Genomic DNA, 17,240 nt, shown 5'->3' on the forward strand with positions numbered 1-17,240 from the left:
AACATGTTTAGCTTGATCATCAAGCTAAACACTTTTTGGAGTGAACTAACTCAATTGTTACTGAGTCTAGCATAAGAGAACTGCTGTTCTTATGGAGTTTTGACTGAGAAGTTACTAAGAGTAAAATGTGAGAATGCCAGATTAATGTGTGGGGGTAATGCTTTTTAAGACCATAAGAAATAGGGATAGGAGTAGGCCATTCATACCCCTCGAGCTGTCATCCAATAGAGTCATTGCTGAATAATATTGGGTCTTGACTCAGTGCAGCTAATGGGTTCATCAGCATTAAGGAGCTGAATTTGATATAATCCTTCATGGGACTAAGTAAAGAAATGGTCTGAGTCAATGAAGATATCAAACATTCAATATGTGGTGTTAACTATGCCAAGAATCAATTATAGGAAGGGAAGGATTGACCAGAATTATTGGATGGAGAAAAGGGGAGATGCTGAGAATTGTTGAGACAAAAGCATGCCTCACAAACTTGATTGAGTTTTTTGAAGAAGTAACAAAGAGGGCAGAGCAGTAGACAAGATCTATATGGACTTCAGTAAGGTGTTCAACAAGGTTCCCCATGGGAGGTTGGTTAGCAAGGTTAGATCTCATGGAATACAGGGAAAATTTGCCATTTGGATACAGAACTGGTTCAAAGGTAGAAGACAAAGAGTGGTGGTAGAAGGTTGTTTTTCGGATTGGAAGCCTGTGACCAGTGCTGTGTCACAAGGATTCGTGCTGGGTCCACTACTTTTCATCATTATACAAATGATTTGGATGTGAACATAAGATGTGCAGTAAGTAAGTTAGCAGATGACTCCCAAATTGGAGGTGTAGTGGACAGAAAAGAAGGTTACCTCAGATTACAACAGGATCTTGTTCAGATGGGCCAATGGGCTGAGAAGTGGCAGATGGAGTTTAATTTAGATAAATGCGAGGTGCTGCATTTTGAGAAAGCAAATCTTAGCAGGACTTATACACTTAATGGTAAGGTTCTAGGGATTGTTGCTGAACAAAGAGACCTTGGAGTGCAGGTTCATAGCTCCTTGAAAGTAGAGTCGCAGATAGATAGGATAGTGAAGAAGGCGTTTGGTATGCTTTCCTTTATTGGTCAGAGTATTGAGTACAGGAATTGGAGGTCACGTTGTGGCTGTAGCAGACATTGGTTAGGCCTCTTGTGGAATATTTAAAGTCTGGTTGAAGATTTGTAGCTCGGGTGTCCGTTGTTGTGGTTCTGTTCGCCGAGCTGGAAGTTTTTGCTGCAAACGTTTCGTTCCCTGGCTAGGGAACATCATCAGTGCTATTGGAGCCTCCTGTGAAGCGCTGCTTTGATGTTTCTTCCGGTATTTACAGTGGTTTGTTCTTGCCGCTTCCGGGTGTCAGTTTCAGCTGTAGTAGTTTGTATGTGGGGTCCAGGTCAATGTGTCTGTTGATGGATGTTCTTGCCGTTTCCGGGTGTCAGTTTCAGCTGTAGTGGTTTGTATATGGTGTCCAGGTCTATGTGTCTGTTAATGGAGTTTGTGGATGAATGCCATGCCTCTAGGAATTCCCTGGCTGTTCTCTGTCTGGCTTGTCCTATGATGGTAGTGTTTTCCCAGTCAAATTCATGTTCCTGGTTGTCTGAGTGTATGGCTACTAGGGATAGCTGGTCGTGTCGTTTTGTGGCTAGCTGATGTTCATGGATGCGGATTGTTAGCTGTCTTCCTGTTTGTCCTATATAGTGTTTTGTGCAGTCCTTGCATGGTATTTTGTAAACTACGTTAGTTTGGCTCGTGCTGGCTATTGGGTCCTTTGTTCTAGTGAGTTGTTGTCTGAGTGTGGAAGTTGGCTTGTGTGCTGTTATGAGTCCTAAGGGTCGCAGTAGTCTGGCTGTCAGTTCTGAGACGCTCCTGACGTATGGTAGTGTGGCTAGTCCTTTTGGTTGTGGCATGTCCTCGTTCCGTGGTCTACCTCTTAGGCATCTGGTGATAAAGTTGCGTGGGTATCCGTTTTTGGCGAATACCTTGTATAGGTGTTCCTCTTCCTCTTTTCGCAGTTCTGGTGTACTGCAGTGTGTTGTGGCTCTTTTGAATAGTGTCCTGATGCAGCTTCGTTTGTGTGTGTTGGGGTGGTTGCTTTCATAGTTTAGGACTTGGTCTGTGTGTGTTGGTTTCCTGTGTACCCTTGTGGTGAATTCTCCGTTGGATGTTCTCTCTACTAACACGTCTAGGAATGGGAGTTGGCTATCCTTTTCCTCTTCTCTCGTGAATCGTATTCCTGTGAGTGTGGCGTTGATGATTTGGTGTGTTTTTTCTATTTCTGTGTTTTTGATGATTACAAAGGTGTCGTTGACGTATCTGATCCAGAGTTTGGGTTGGATTTGTGGTAGGGCTGTATGTTCTAACCTTTGCATAACTGCCTCTGCTATGAGTCCCGAGATTGGTGATCCCATGGGTGTTCTGTTGATTTGTTCGTATATCTGATTGTTGAATGTAAAGTGTGTGGTGAGGCACAGGTCTAGTAGTTTAAGTATGCCGTCCTTGTTGATAGGTTCCGCCTCCTGTGTTCTGTTATATATGTTCAGTAGGTTGGCTATTGTTTCTCTGGCTAGGGTTTTGTCAATTGATGTGAACAGTGCCGTCACGTCGAATGATACCATGGTTTCTTCTTTGTCTACGTGTGTATTCCTGATGATGTCCAAGAATTCCTGTGTTGATTGTATGGAGTGTTTGGATCCGCTGACTAGGTGTTTCAGTTTTTGTTGTAGTTCTTTGGCCAGTTTGTATGCTGGTGTCCCTGGTAGTGATACTATGGGTCGGAGTGGGATGTCTGGTTTGTGTACTTTGGGTAGTCCGTAGAATCTGGGGGTGTTGTTGCTTTCAGGTTTCATTCTTTGCTGGTCCGCTTTGGTTATCTGTCCGTTTTTTTGTAGATTCCTTAGTGTGTTGATTATTCTATTGGTGAGTTGTGGTGTGGGGTCGGAATCCTTCATTTGGTAGGTGTTGGTGTCTGCGAGTAGTTGTTGTGCTTTATTGATGTAGTCTGATTTATCTAAGATGACTGTCATTCTGCCTTTATCTGCCGGTAGTATGATTATGTTCTTGTCATTTTTCAGTGCTTTCAGTGCTTCCCTCTCCTTGGTGTTGAGGTTATGTGTATGTCATTTTCTTATCATCATAGGTACGACCGTTTGTCTCACTGTTTGTTGTGTCTCTTCTGTCAGTCCATTGTTCCTGAGTGTGCATTCTAGTGCTGCTAGGAAGTCTGCTGTGTTGGCATCCCTGTAGTTGTATTTGAGTCAGTATAGTTCTTTCCGTGTCTGTGAGCTGTCTGTGGGAGAGGTTTTTAACCCAGGTGTGTGTTGTAGTGTCCTCCTGTTTGTGGGTTAGTTTGTCCATTTTTTCTTTTAGTGCCGTTTTTTTGCGAAGTGTTGTCCTGTTCTGTCCTATAGTGATAGCCTGTTCTATGGTCCGGGTCCATTCCTGATTAGTGGTTTTTAAAATTAACGACTTTTGGCGCGCAATGTCCTGCTTGTATTTGTGCAGTCGGTTGTGAGCGTCTGTGATCATTACCTGGACCATCCTGAATCCGTTCTTCTTGGCTGTTTCCCTGGCTTGTGGATTATTTACTGGAGGTCTGTACTTGACACATTGTGGCAGGATTTGATTTTTTCTGCATTTCTGGAACGAAACGTTTGCAGCAAAAACTTCCAGCTCGGCGAACAGAACCACATCTTGTGGAATATTGCGTGCACTTCTGGTCTCCTTCCTATTGGAAGGAAGTTGTGAAACTTGAAAGGGTTCAGAAAAGATTTACAGGGATGTTGCCAGAGTTTGGAGGATTTGAGCTATAGGAAGTGGCGGAATAGGCTGAGGCTGTGTTCCTTGTAGTATTGGAGGCTGAGAGGAGTCCTTATAGAGATTTATAAATTAGGATGAGCATGGGTAGGATAAATAGACAAGGTATTTTCTTTGGGGTGGGAGAGTTCAGAACTAGAGGACATGGGTTTAGGGTGAAAGGGAAAAGATATAAAAGAGATCTAAGGGGCAATCTTTTCACACAGAGGGCGGCATGTGTATGGAATGAGCTGATGGAAGCGAGTGCAATTGCAACATTTAAAAGGCACCTGGATGGGTATATGAATAGGAAAGATTTTGAGGGATATGGGCTGGGTGCTGGCAAGTGGGACTAGTTTGGTTTGGGATATCTGGTCGGCATGGATGAGTTGAACCGAAGGAGCTGTTTCCATGCCGTATATCTCTATGGCATTATAACTCATATTGAAGATGACTGGATTCAACAGATGTTAGGAGCTAAAGGGTGTAATAACAAGATCTATTTAGGAGGGTTGTCATGATTCAGTGATAGTGTCCCAACATCTGAGCCAGAAGGGCTGAATTCAAAACGCCCTGCTCCAGAGGTATGTCATCACAAGTCTGAACAGATTAACGGAAAATATCCACAAAAATCTGTTCACAGGATTCTAGCACTAAAGTATGGGAGAGAAAGGGATCAACAGAAAAAATATTGGAAAACAAAAACTACAGGAGGAATTTGCAACTTTAGTAAAGTAAAAACGAACTTCAAGCAGCTCCTGTGACATTCAATGTTTGTGCATTTTACACTTCACAGAGTTGGTGAAAGGGAATTTAAGCACATAAGATGACTACATTAGAACTTTGGACACATTGTTTGTCCAACAATCCTGACACATGTTCTCTTTTTATATAATAAATGGAAGGGGGTGCACCTTTCATGGCTTAATGTTAAACTCAATCACTGTTATCATCTTCCACCTCATGACTTTTCAGTCCAACTAATACTAGTTTGCTATAACTATGAGCAGAAATAACTCTACTGGTTTTGTATATTGCATTCTTCACAAAGAAAAATGCATCACAGAGGATATACACACAGAACTGATGCTACGTATTAAAGACACTAGAATAATACATATGTATTGCTTACACAATTGCTTAGTCTTTCACTCAGTATTTAACTATAGCCAAAAAAACTCTCTTTCTTGTTGTTCATCATCTCCTCCTTATTTACACAGCGTGTTTGCTTTTCTATTCTTTTTGTCAGATGCATACCTTTTGTCTGACTGCATGCCTTGGTTTTGTTGGCTGTTGCTGGTCTGTAGATCAGGAATATTTGCAAAGTCATCTTGTTCTGTCAAACCCATAACCAGGGAAAGGACCACCATCCGGCCTTCACTGAAGAAACCCATTCAGAGGAAAAGGGCAGGGAGAGAGAGGTAGGTAAGACAGAAAGATTCCAATATACAACAGTAGAGGTAAAACTCTGGTCTGGACTCAACTGCACCAAATGGGACTAGTTTAGAATTAAGGTTTCAATGTAGATGGAAATTATAAGGAGCAAAATTTGGAGGTAAGTGTGCATGCCATGGAAAGTGTAAGTTAAAGAACATGTCCATTTTAGGTCCACTGGATAAGGAACATTCATGATTATAATTGTGCAAGTTCAGACGCATGACTTAACAAACAAAATTAGCAATCAATTTTAAAACTTTTTCATCGTTATTTCAAATCGATTTGATTTGAAACGAGAATGAATTTGCAAATGAAAAATTGTTCAGATTCTATTCCAGAATATTCTGGTCTCAGCTGGGATGGTGGTAAGGACACTACAATATGCCTCAGTACCTTGACCTAAGGAGGTTCCGCTTCTGAATGTTATCCAACTACTCCTGCTGGAAAGTATGAATGTGTCAATTTCAGGCGAGGACAAGATTGGACTCAGCTGTGATGCTCCATGCTGTTGAGTAGTCTGTGTCAAGTATCTTTTCTTTAAGTTGCAAAAAATAAATTGTACGTTAGACAGATTTTAACTGAAGATAAACAGATAATACTTAAACATGTAAAATGAACAAAATAGGTGTAGAACAGAATTGTCTCCGATTCCAGCTCCCGCAAATCTTGTTCTGTGACTTCTGTTTGAAGTAATTTGATTACATAAAGTACAGCACACCTATTATGATGGAACTTTCGAGCTCTTTCAAGTTAATCTTTTCTTTCCCTGAAGATGCTGACTCGACAACCGGTCCCGCAGGTGTTTCCCACCTCTATCATCCAAGTAGCTATTAGTTATCCAAGATGGCAATTGCTGAAAGTGTGGGATGCACCACAGTTATGTCTAATCCTGTCCTTGCCTATACACATTCCAGCGTGGTAGGATTCTTAAACATGAACCAGAGTTAAGTTTTCCTCTTATAGCCAAGAGTGCTGAGGCAAATCGGAGATGAATAGCTGAGATCAGCCTAGAATTTAAATGTGGGGCAGTCCTGGTTTGGATGACTCAGATCCAAATTTGTTGTGTTCCTTATAATTGAGACATCAGGATAGCTTATTTTCAATTAATTTCTTTTGAACCTCCTGGGAATTTCTTTTTGTTTTGGAAAAAATACCAGATGGAAAGCAGGTAACGATTATCACAGAAAAAAAATATTCTGGGTGAAATCAGGGACCAAATGTAATGTTATAAAAGATTTAATAAATGCATTGCACATTCATTTATAGTTCACCGGTTATGAAGATCTATTAGTGCACTTGAGAAGACAGGAGAAAATTGCTACAGATCACACCAGACCATCTCCAGGTGCAGCTGAAAGAGACACAGAACTAATTCTTACAAAACTCTGAAAATACAAGTTTTTGAAAAGTCGTATGAGTCAGAATTACAGTAAATTTTCCATTGAAAAGGAATTGTTGGTGCAGGCACGGTGGACTGAATGGCTTCCTTCTGTGCCATTAATACTTCTGTGATTCTGAGTTAAAGCCATTAGAATAAACTTCAAATCTGAGATTTTGTCAAGGAAATTGGCTTAAAACAAAAAGTGAAGAACATTTGTTAAATTTGTTAAATTCAAGTTGGCTCAGAATCACAATGGAGACTTCCAAAATTAGACAGTATCAATTCATCAGGTCAAAGCACCAGTGGCATCTAACTCTGTGCCTTCAATGTCTACTAAATTAATTGATATTTTAGCTTTCATGCATTCTTATTTTCTGGTAGATCAGTGAAGCCAGCAAATCACATTCCAAGAGACTAATATGTTGCACTGTTAACATGCCATAATCTGCTCCGGTATCAATTTTGAAATCACTTCCTTTCTGCTGTAATGTAAACAGGTGGCCCTCTGATGTAAGAAATCCTACTTTACAGTCAGAAATTATAACACTGAAGGTATCATGTTGCTTAACCTACAACAGTAGTGTAGTCCATATATTGTCTTTACCCAATACACTGTAGGTATTTACATGAAACTCACACTGGCAAAGGAAAAGATTTGGGATAGTATTGAAAAATGTATTTAAGAACAACTTTCCATCAAATGTCTCAAAGCAATTTACTTCTAATTAATTTTTAACTAATTTAATTGTAATTAATTACAACCAATTTTGAAGTGTGGTCACTTTCATGATGTAGGAAATTTGAAAGCCAGTTTACATATAGAAACCTCCCCACAAACAACAATGTGACCATAACCAGATAATTTCCTTTGATGTTGATTTAGGGATATCTACTGGCCAGGACACCAGGAGTTAGCTTCCCTGGTCCTCTTCAGATTTGAGATTATTAAATAGTAATTGAGTTATTGCCCTGTAAAGGAGAATTTGTTACAAATATTGATTTCCTAAACATATCATAGAACATCAACAAATCAGAAATAGATCAAACACAAATAGCTTCAATAAAGCTGAGTAGTGTGTTCAGGCACCATCGACATAGTGGAACCTTGACTTAGTTGACAGGCCTTATTGTCAATTTATTCTTCCTCTTTGGCAAAGCATTACATTTACATCAAGAATTGGGATGAGGAAATGATTATAGATCTATGTTAATATTGTATCATTATACCCAAATGAGTAGTTCTTAATTAAGTTAGCAAGCATATTGTAATTCATTCATTCCTTGTTCCATGGTGGAACATTTACCTCAAATGAGAACCAAAACTGTTTCTCCCAGATGCTAGATTAGCGGCCCATGTTGGCATGAACTTAGAGGTCATTCTCTAACCAGTAGCCTACTGGGATGTGATCAGTAACTGGTCAGTTCTCACATGACACAAACTGCAGCAAAACAATGAGCAATTTAAATAATTTCAGTTTCTGACTCATTGTTATTTTCTATTTTTGAATGGGTCAGTGAAAATGCCGGACTAAACAGCACTTAAAAACAGATCGAGTAACTGGAAATGAAATAGTAACCTACAAATTTTTCTTGACATCACTTAGATAGGATTTGTTTTGAGTGTGTGACTGTATCCTTCAAACATATTTTCTTTCCTCTCTCAAGGCTCCTTGTGCTACACACCATCAGAAGTTGGTTTGAAAGAAAGTCTCAAGTCTCAATCTGTTTTAACAAGTGATTAAGTTTCTTAGAGTATTTTTCAGACATTATCTTGGCTCTTCTACTGAGGTTATGGAGGGCAATTGGAAAACCCAAGAGGAAATTAGGTATGCACTATGTACTGTCTCTAACTTTTGAGAGAAGCTGCTAAAAGTTGGGATATTAGAATACTGTACAGAATTGAAATGAAGTACATTTATCTTGTTAATTTTTAATCTAAACAAAGTTCTTCCTCATCCACAATTAATGACAATAGGCTATACAATAATAACCTATTGAGATGAGGATAACTCCGATGTAAAGTTGAATACTGTGAGCATACATTTCAGAATTAGTTGTATTTTTCTGAACTGAGTTCAAATGAATTTTCTTAATCAGTATATTTCAGACTCAATGAGAAAAGGAACATTGCTGGATCTGGTTCTTGGGAAATAAATGAATTAAATAGCTAAGTGTCAGTAGGAAAGATTTTGGGAACAGTAATCACAGGAACATATGACTTAGATTATCTGAGCAAAAAGACAAGGAGTAATCTGGAGTAAAAATACTTAGGGGTCTAAGTTCAATGGGTTGAGAACAGCCTTGTCCCAAATATTTGGAATCAAAGATTGTGAGGCAAACAATATAACTTAATGGGCAGAAAATAGCTTGGCTACATTCCCAAAGGAGGGAAAAGGCAAGACACTCAAAGCCAAATCGCTGATATGATAAAAAAAAGTCAACGAAGCACATAGAAGACAGACGTCAGATTGATAGTACAAATGAGAAATGAGAGATAGAATGTTCAAAGTAATACAAGAAATGGGAGAAACAAGGAGGGGGTCTGACTGGCAGCTAATATTGGAAGGAAATTCAAAGCATCCTACAGGCAAAAGGGTTGTAACAAAGGGGAATGTGGCCAATTAAAGACTGAAAGGACAATCTATGTATGGAAATAGAGGGCATGACTGAGTTTCCTAACTAAATTCTTTACCTCTGTTTTACTAATTCAATTAAGAACTGAGATAATTCATGGGCCACAGATTGTTAAAGGAGGGGCCATCAGAAAGGCTGGCTGTATTTCAAGTTGACAACATTTAGTAGGACCTGATCAGGTACATTCTAGGATACTGAGACAAGATAAGGTCAGTTATCGTGGATGTACTGACAACAGTCTTCCAAGCCTTGGAATGATGCCCTAGTTTGAAAATTGCAAGGCCAAGCAATTTAACGTCTGTGGTGAGAAAACATTTAGAAACAACCATCTGGGTCAAGATTTGCAGTCACTTGGACAAGGCAGGATTAATTAAGAAAAGCCAGCACAGATATGTTAAAACCAATTCATCTTTAGCCAACTTGGTTTTTTTTTTAGATGAAACAACGAGTTCTGTGGGTATAATACAATTGATGTGGCGTAGATAGACTTCCAAAGGCATTTGACTAAGAGTCCCATAACAGCAAACACTCAGTCTTTAATGTAAAAGGGCCACTGGTGTCAGGGATATGAAACTGGTTGAGTGGCAGGAAATGGAGAATAGAGGTAACCAGTGTAGATTTGGTCAGGAAGAAGCTATACACCAGTAGCCAGTACTGGGGCAACTGTATATTACTGAACTAGACATGGTGTATGAGAAACAATTTCAAAATGTGCAGAAGAGAACTTTTAGAAGTATTGCGATCAGTGAAGAAGATAGTGATAGACTTCACAAAGCCATAACAAGGCTGATGGAATAGGTAGACACATGGCTAATGCATTTTAATGCTCAGAAATGTGATGGCACATTTTCATAAGACTAATGTGAGACATTATAACGAATAATATAAAGTGGGCATAGGAACAGAGACACCTGTAGGCATATATGCCAAAATGCAAGTGAAAGTGGCAGGCCATATTTAGGTTCCTTGGCTTTATAAATAGGGTGATAGATTGCAAAGAAAAGCTATAATGAACCTTATTGCTTAACCTTGCAATGCAGTATTGTATTCAAATCTGGACTTCATGGTTCAGGAAGGCTTTAAAGAGACAGCCATGATATTCGAGCTCAGAAACAAACTCAGTTCTAGATGACATTTTAGCCAGATAGGACGGAAACAAGCAACAAGAAAATTATGCTGAAAGATAGGAAATATCCAGAACCAAGGGGACAAGGAAGAAAAATATGGCTAGGTAACAAAGAACTTGATAGAATAACAGATTTAGCAGCAGCAAGCATATGACAAGACAAATAGTTAAAAAGATGTGCACATAACCATTTAAATTCAGACATGGTGACAGTTGAGAAAGTAAAAGGCATAAAGAAAATTTGATAGTAATGATTGTCTTGATGTCTTTTGTATCCACAGGACATCCCCAAATTGCTAAATAATCAACCAACTGATTTTAAATTCTCATCATTGTTGAGATATCTAATTGCCATGTTGAGCACTTCAAAGTACCAATAAGCAAAATGAATGGCGGATTAATTAATGCTCGATTCTAATGGTGCGAGAAAAAACATTGAGCAAACTACTCTGTGCCCCTTCAAGAAATAAAATAATTTATATCCGTTTGAAAAGGCAGACGTATCATTTCTCTGGTAACTGAATACAACTGCAGCAAATCCTGATAAGCCATAGGTAGAACTTGATAAAAATTAAGTTGGATGTTCTTATTTTAAAATCTTGGAAGGTTGGCAATATTATTAAATTGTGTGTTAGAGAGGTAATGGTTCCTTTGCACATTAATATTACAAATATAAACAGATTTTGGACATATGGCCCTTCAAGTATTCGCTGCCATTCTGTAAGTTCAAAGTTGATCATCAACATCAGCTGCACTTTCCTGTCTGTACCTGACATCTCTCAAATTTCCTCAGTATTCAAAAGCTATTGAGCTTGGTCTTGAATATAGTCAATAACTGATCATCTCCAAAAGACCTAGCGCATCAACTGAATTTCTCTTCATCACAGTCTTAAATGGCTGACCCCTTGTCTCCTGAAACTTCAGCGAAACCCACTGAGGTTATTCTATCCTTCCTTAACTAAGGGGGACAACTTAGTGTGCAATATTCCAAGCATGAGCTCGTCAATTGCAGCAAATTTTTTTACATTTTATACTGCTTTATAAGACATTCACTTCAACTTTACATTATGAAATCCCTATTCAAAAAAATCACAAGCTTGCCATAGGAGGGATAGAGAAAACAGGAACTATAAGTTATTTATCTTGAACTCAGTATTGGGGATAACAAAAGTACATTATTATTCAGAATATGTCAACAACACACTTTTCCAAATCACATAATGATTTTCTGGAAGGAAACAGTGCTTGAGAAAATTATTAGATTTTTTGTGGGTGTAATGTGCAAGGTAAATAATGGGGATGAGTGGATGTTGTATATTAGGATTTTCAAAAGACAATTAATGCCTCAAAAGGGGCTAACAACTGACTGCCCTCTTCTCTTATTCTCTCCAATTTTTTCCTTCTAACTAAAATATATTCAGGCCACTGTCCTTAAAAACATTTTCACCATAATCACTATTTGCTGTTTTCTGAAAGTCCAACACATTGCATCATTCTAACTTATTGATGTTTATTAAAATACTTATTTTGTTTTACTCCTTTCTGGTGTTTTCTTCAGCAAACACAGTGAATATGGTGAAAATGTTTTTAAAGGAAATTGCCAGAACATAGTTTAGTAAAATTAAGTAAAATTGAGGAGAATTAATGACAGGGCAATTTATGGATAGACATTTTTTTCATTTATTGAAAAATGTGTTGCTGGAAAAGCGCAGCAGGTCAGGCAGCATCCAAGGAGCAGGAGAATCGACGTTTCAGGCATAAGCCTTATACCCGAAATGTCGATTCTCCTGTTCCTTGGATGCTGCCTGACCTGCTGCACTTTTCCAGCAACACATTTTTCAGCTCTGATCTCCAGCATCTGCAGTCCTCATTTTTTCCTAGTTTCTTTTCACTTATACAGACATGCTTTAATGGGGTGTGAGCATTGCTGACAAGGCTAATATTTATGACATAACTAAAAGCCCTTGAGAAAATGATTATGAGCTGCTTTATTTCTTGTACTCCTACAGCCAGAGAGAGATGTATGTGGGTAGGTGGTGAGCAGAGTTGGTGGTTTGGGACATTGACAGCACTTTTACATAGGGAGTCTTGGATTTTGACCCAACAACTGTACAGAAATAGCAACATGATCCAACATAAGGGCATTGTGTAGCTTTGCAGGGAAGTTGCAAGTATAATGTCATGCATCTACAATCTTTCCCTTCTACATAGGAGTAGTCAAAGATTTTGAATGTATTAGCGAGGTACAGGTGGTGGTTTTAATGAGTTGTTGAGGTGCCAACAAATTGGACTGGTTTGTCCTGGAATACTGTTGCAGTTGTAGACATTCAGATAACCAATGGACATTTCATCACATTCTTAATCTACCTGATGTGGATATGCTTTGGGGAGTTAGGAAGTGAGTTAGTGACCACAAAATTCCTAGCCTCTGACCTGTTCTTGCAGTCACAGTATTTACATGGCTAGCCCTGTTCAATTTTTGGTCAATGGTGTAAAAAACATATTCCATCACTACTAATTTTGGAACTTGATTTTAAAATAAAGGCAGATGAAGTCTGGTCAGTTCTGTGACGGTTTACTTTTAAAACAGATAAGGAAGCCATTGGGGACAGTGATCTAACAGCATCAGGGTGGCACGGTGGCTGAGTGGTCAGCACTACTGCCTCACAGTGCCAGGGACCAGGTTTGATTCCAGCCTTGGATGACTGTCTGTGTGGAGTTTGCATGTTCTTTCTGTTTCTGCAAGGGTTTCTGCATGGTACTCCAGTTTCCTCCCAGAGTCCAAAGATGTGCAGGTTAGAGGATTGTCCATGATATAATTACCCCATAATGTCCAGAATTGTGCAAGCTAGATGGATTAGCCATTGTAAATATGGGGTTATGGGGATAGGTAGGGGTGCTGGGTGTGGATGAGATGCTTTTTGGAGGGTCAATGTAGTTACATTGGATCAAATGGCATCTTTCCATCATATTCACTGGAGAGATTCTACGATTAGTTCGAAGAAAGCATGTGACTGCAGTCACATACCTGGGAGAACCCTTGTAGTGTTAATGGATAAAATGTTTATACAATTGAGTTTATGACCAGCATTATAAAAAGTTCAAAAAGTCATTAGGCATTAGCTTTAGTTCTAAAACATTCGACTTGGCTGGGGAACAGACAGTTCAAAGACTTAGGTCAGAAGAACCTGAAGCTTAGTTCATAAAGTAGAACTGTTTCTTCTAGCAACGGGTTCAAATTGTTTCATGGAAGTCAGTCACTTCAGCAGAAGTCATTTCCAGTCTGTGAAGCTTGACTAATTAGGATATTGAGGATTGAAATCTGCAAGGTATTTGAACACCAAGTTTAGTTCTTTAGAAGTGGGTAAGGTTCATGCCAATAGACTCTGATAAGCATTCAGTGTCAAGATTAGAGTGGTGCTGGAAAAGCACAGCAGATCAGGCAGCATCTGAGGAGCAGGAAAAATCGATGTTTCGGTCAAAAGCCCTTCATCAAGGCATTTGCCCGAAATGTCGATTTTTCCTGCTCCTCGGATGCTGCCTGACCTGCTGTGCTTTTCCAGCACCACTCTAATCTCCAGCATCTGCAATACCCACTTCGGCCTCTGCAAGGCATTGTTTTAAAAAGTCTTAAAAGTATCAGGAAAATAAATGGGGAAGCAGTTTGGTAAAGATTTTAAAAAACTAAGATAACTACGATATTTCTCTGAAACTGGGTACATGTAAAAGAATAAGGAGTTAGGTTGAAACTTTGTTTTATGTTTGTGCTAAGATCTTGCAAATTGTCAGCTGTGTTTTTTTGTGTAATAATCATACATTCTGTTGTTAAAGAACATCCGCAGCCTCATGTGAATATATTTCAGTGTCTAACCAGCATGTAATCAATTGTGAAAATTAAATCTAATCTATCAAGCCAGGCTTCATTCTGGGATTTGCCTATTTAACTTTGTGCCACGCGTCAACCTAAGCCTGGACTTGAACCGGTTCAATATCTGTTCGGCAACATTCGCAAGTCTGCACTGTCCAGTAGTCAGAATACATTCACATTTCCACTCATACAATGGAGAGAAAATCACTGACAAAGCTGTTGATAATGGCTAGACCTAGAAACTGTTGAACTAATGTCCTGCAACTATGACGATTGGACCCCAACAACTACAACCATTTTCCTTTGTATTAGGTATGACATTGATCTGTGAAGTACATTCCCCGTTTCCCCAGTTGGGGTTGACTGAAGGCTTACATTCGTCAAGCCTGGGATCTCAGGAGAGGCTGAGGTAGATCATCGATCATTCCCATTTTCTGTCAACCCCATAGATCGTCCATCTAGTTTCATTCATTTACACATTTTTCTAGTGGTTTTACACCAGGCAGAAGAAACTTAAGAATAAGCCACATTGCTGTGAATCTGACAGCACATGCATGTCAGACCAGATAAGGAATGCAGATTTCTTTCTTTCCCAAAAGGACATCTCCGAACCAGATCAGATTTTTACAACAATTAATAATGTTTTCCATGGTCATCATCGCTAAGTTTAATTACAGAATTTATTACTTGGTGGGGTTTGAACACATGCCACCAGAATATTATCTGGACTTCTGGATTGCCACTGCCTCCCCAAATATGTTTTTTCTTGAACCATTCACCTATTTTCTCACCCTTCATATTTTCTACTGAAAGATTCAAATTTTTCTTGAATGAGTCTGCAGCTATTGCCTCCGTATTTTATATTTCACGTTGATAGAATTCTAAGATTATACTCTGTTTATAAATGGAGTAATTAAGGGAATTCTTATTTAAGTAATATGAAGTAAGGCGATGCACAACTCCTGGCATCATGCCGATTGCTTTTATTTTATATATTTTATCAAGAAAAAAGTACGAAATGTATACAGAGGATTTAACTAAATATTTGGAAATAGTTTCATCCCAGGGAAGCTCATTGATACTCTAATCAGCTGAATGTCTGTGGGAGTTTGTGGATGCGGTTTTAGTAACACAATAGAATAAACAGGAGAACAGAGCATTTGGATATTTGAGCATAAATGACCTGGGGTTACAACTTATGATGGCTCAATCATTATATTTTCAGTTTTTTTTCACAATAGGCTCAGAAAACAACCAGTTCTGACTATTGATACCTCCTTCACATGCCTTGCCATCCTTTAAACCTGTCAGCTTAGTCAAGGTTTCATAAATAGAATGCAACATATCATCCTGGATATGTAACTGGATTAAATGAAACAGATTTGTTTGCCAGATTTATTTACAGCACAGGAGAAAAACATATTCCGAACAGGCTCATTGAACCATGACGAAGTTCAAGCAGAGTCTCATTATGGGTTCAAACCGTAGTCAAAACATAACCCCAAATGGTCTCTTCTCTGAAAGGAATTAATCTTAAATCATATATGGTTGATTTAGTCTGACAATCTGTTCCATTGAATACTTATACTTTAAACTGTAGAATCCAGCAGCCAACAAAACAAAAATGATCTGTTCTTTGGCATTATTTCAGTGACAACGTGATCAAAATCAAAAATGATCTCCTTTTCAAATACTTGCCATCTCAAAAATGTATTTACATTATTTATTATAGCAGACCTCCCACCTGACACAACATATTCAAAAATACAGGTTTTGGATTTAGACTCACCATTTGTTTGTCTGCATGTAATATCGGCCTTGGCTACTTTCTTTCTAGGTGACATTTGTGTTTAAGCTTTCTAGCTTAAACACAAATACTAGGTTTCACTCAATTGATTATTTATTCATCAGTGTTATATAGGGAAATGCTGACACACTTGCCATTGCTTTTCAATCACCCTCATTAAATTGATGAACTGCAGGTTTAAGGCAATCTGGAGAGAGTCATGTTTTGTTTCAGGCAGAAGCTTCCAATGTTGTTTTTTGAAGTTCCTTTCATGACATCATGACTTGAAAATTTGTTAGGACGTTCCTGATACCAGGACAGACAATTCCTAGTAAGAAATCCATTTTAAGCAACATCTAGAGTTCAGCTTGTTCCAAAGTATGTAACATTTTAAAAATGCACAACTGAAATGAGCCAATAAGGAGTTGGAGCAGGCCTTTATAAACCTTTAGGATTGGGGTTCTGTAATACAGTACACCTATTTTGATGTCGATAAATTCTGAATGGTAGTCTAATGAAATTGCTCCATACAGGTTTTCTTCCCATGCTCGACTTTTAAATTATGAGTTCCTTGGAAACTCAGCAAGAAAGAACATTTCCTATACTGGGTAAGGCTTTGACATAGAAACTTTTAATAGAGAATAAGGAATGTAATTTTTGTTCCAGCACAGTGGCTATTGGCTTGAGTTCCCACTACCTCCATTCAGAGAACTGAGGCTGAGTACACAGAAACTGCTGGGCACAGAGAGGGGAATGTAGGAAAAGCCAATTTCAGTGATCTGGGACTTGCAACTGTTTAAGAAAAAACTAAATTAAAAATTCCATCCTTTCCCTCTCACCGCAAACACATTCATGTTCAAGCTGTGCCGACCTGTACAATGCCCCCCACCTACCCCAATGACCCCATAAATAGGTTTCATAGTTGCTGACTTATTCAAATAGCGGTTTTTTTTCCAAGGGCCAGGAATTTGCCAAGTAATGGGAAAACTCAAGCAACATAAAAAGTGCATTCATGTATTAAATGCACAAGTCATCTAGCAACAGAAAAGTGAAAGATTAACCAATCTTTCAAATGGGACAGCACATCAAATAAATTGATCTAAATGGTTGACTGCTCTTTCCTCTTTTGGATGCTGTCATCACTGTTATGATGTGGAGGTGCGGTGGACAAATTACTTCCAAATAAACCTGCTGAACTA

General features: G+C 38.7%; 1 protein-coding gene across 1 annotated transcript in view; it reads right to left on the reverse strand.

Moving 5' to 3' along the window:
- syt7a (synaptotagmin VIIa) overlaps window positions 1-17,240 on the reverse strand; it is a 682,829-nt gene that overhangs the window by 150,052 nt on the left and 515,537 nt on the right. The window contains exon 7 of the mRNA XM_060838472.1: window positions 5,067-5,189. Within this exon, the coding sequence (XP_060694455.1) occupies window positions 5,067-5,189 (123 nt within the window). The remainder of the gene's footprint in view (window positions 1-5,066; window positions 5,190-17,240) is intronic.

The sequence above is a fragment of the Hemiscyllium ocellatum genome, chromosome 18 (assembly GCF_020745735.1).
Source record: "Hemiscyllium ocellatum isolate sHemOce1 chromosome 18, sHemOce1.pat.X.cur, whole genome shotgun sequence".
Lineage (NCBI taxonomy): Eukaryota > Metazoa > Chordata > Chondrichthyes > Orectolobiformes > Hemiscylliidae > Hemiscyllium > Hemiscyllium ocellatum.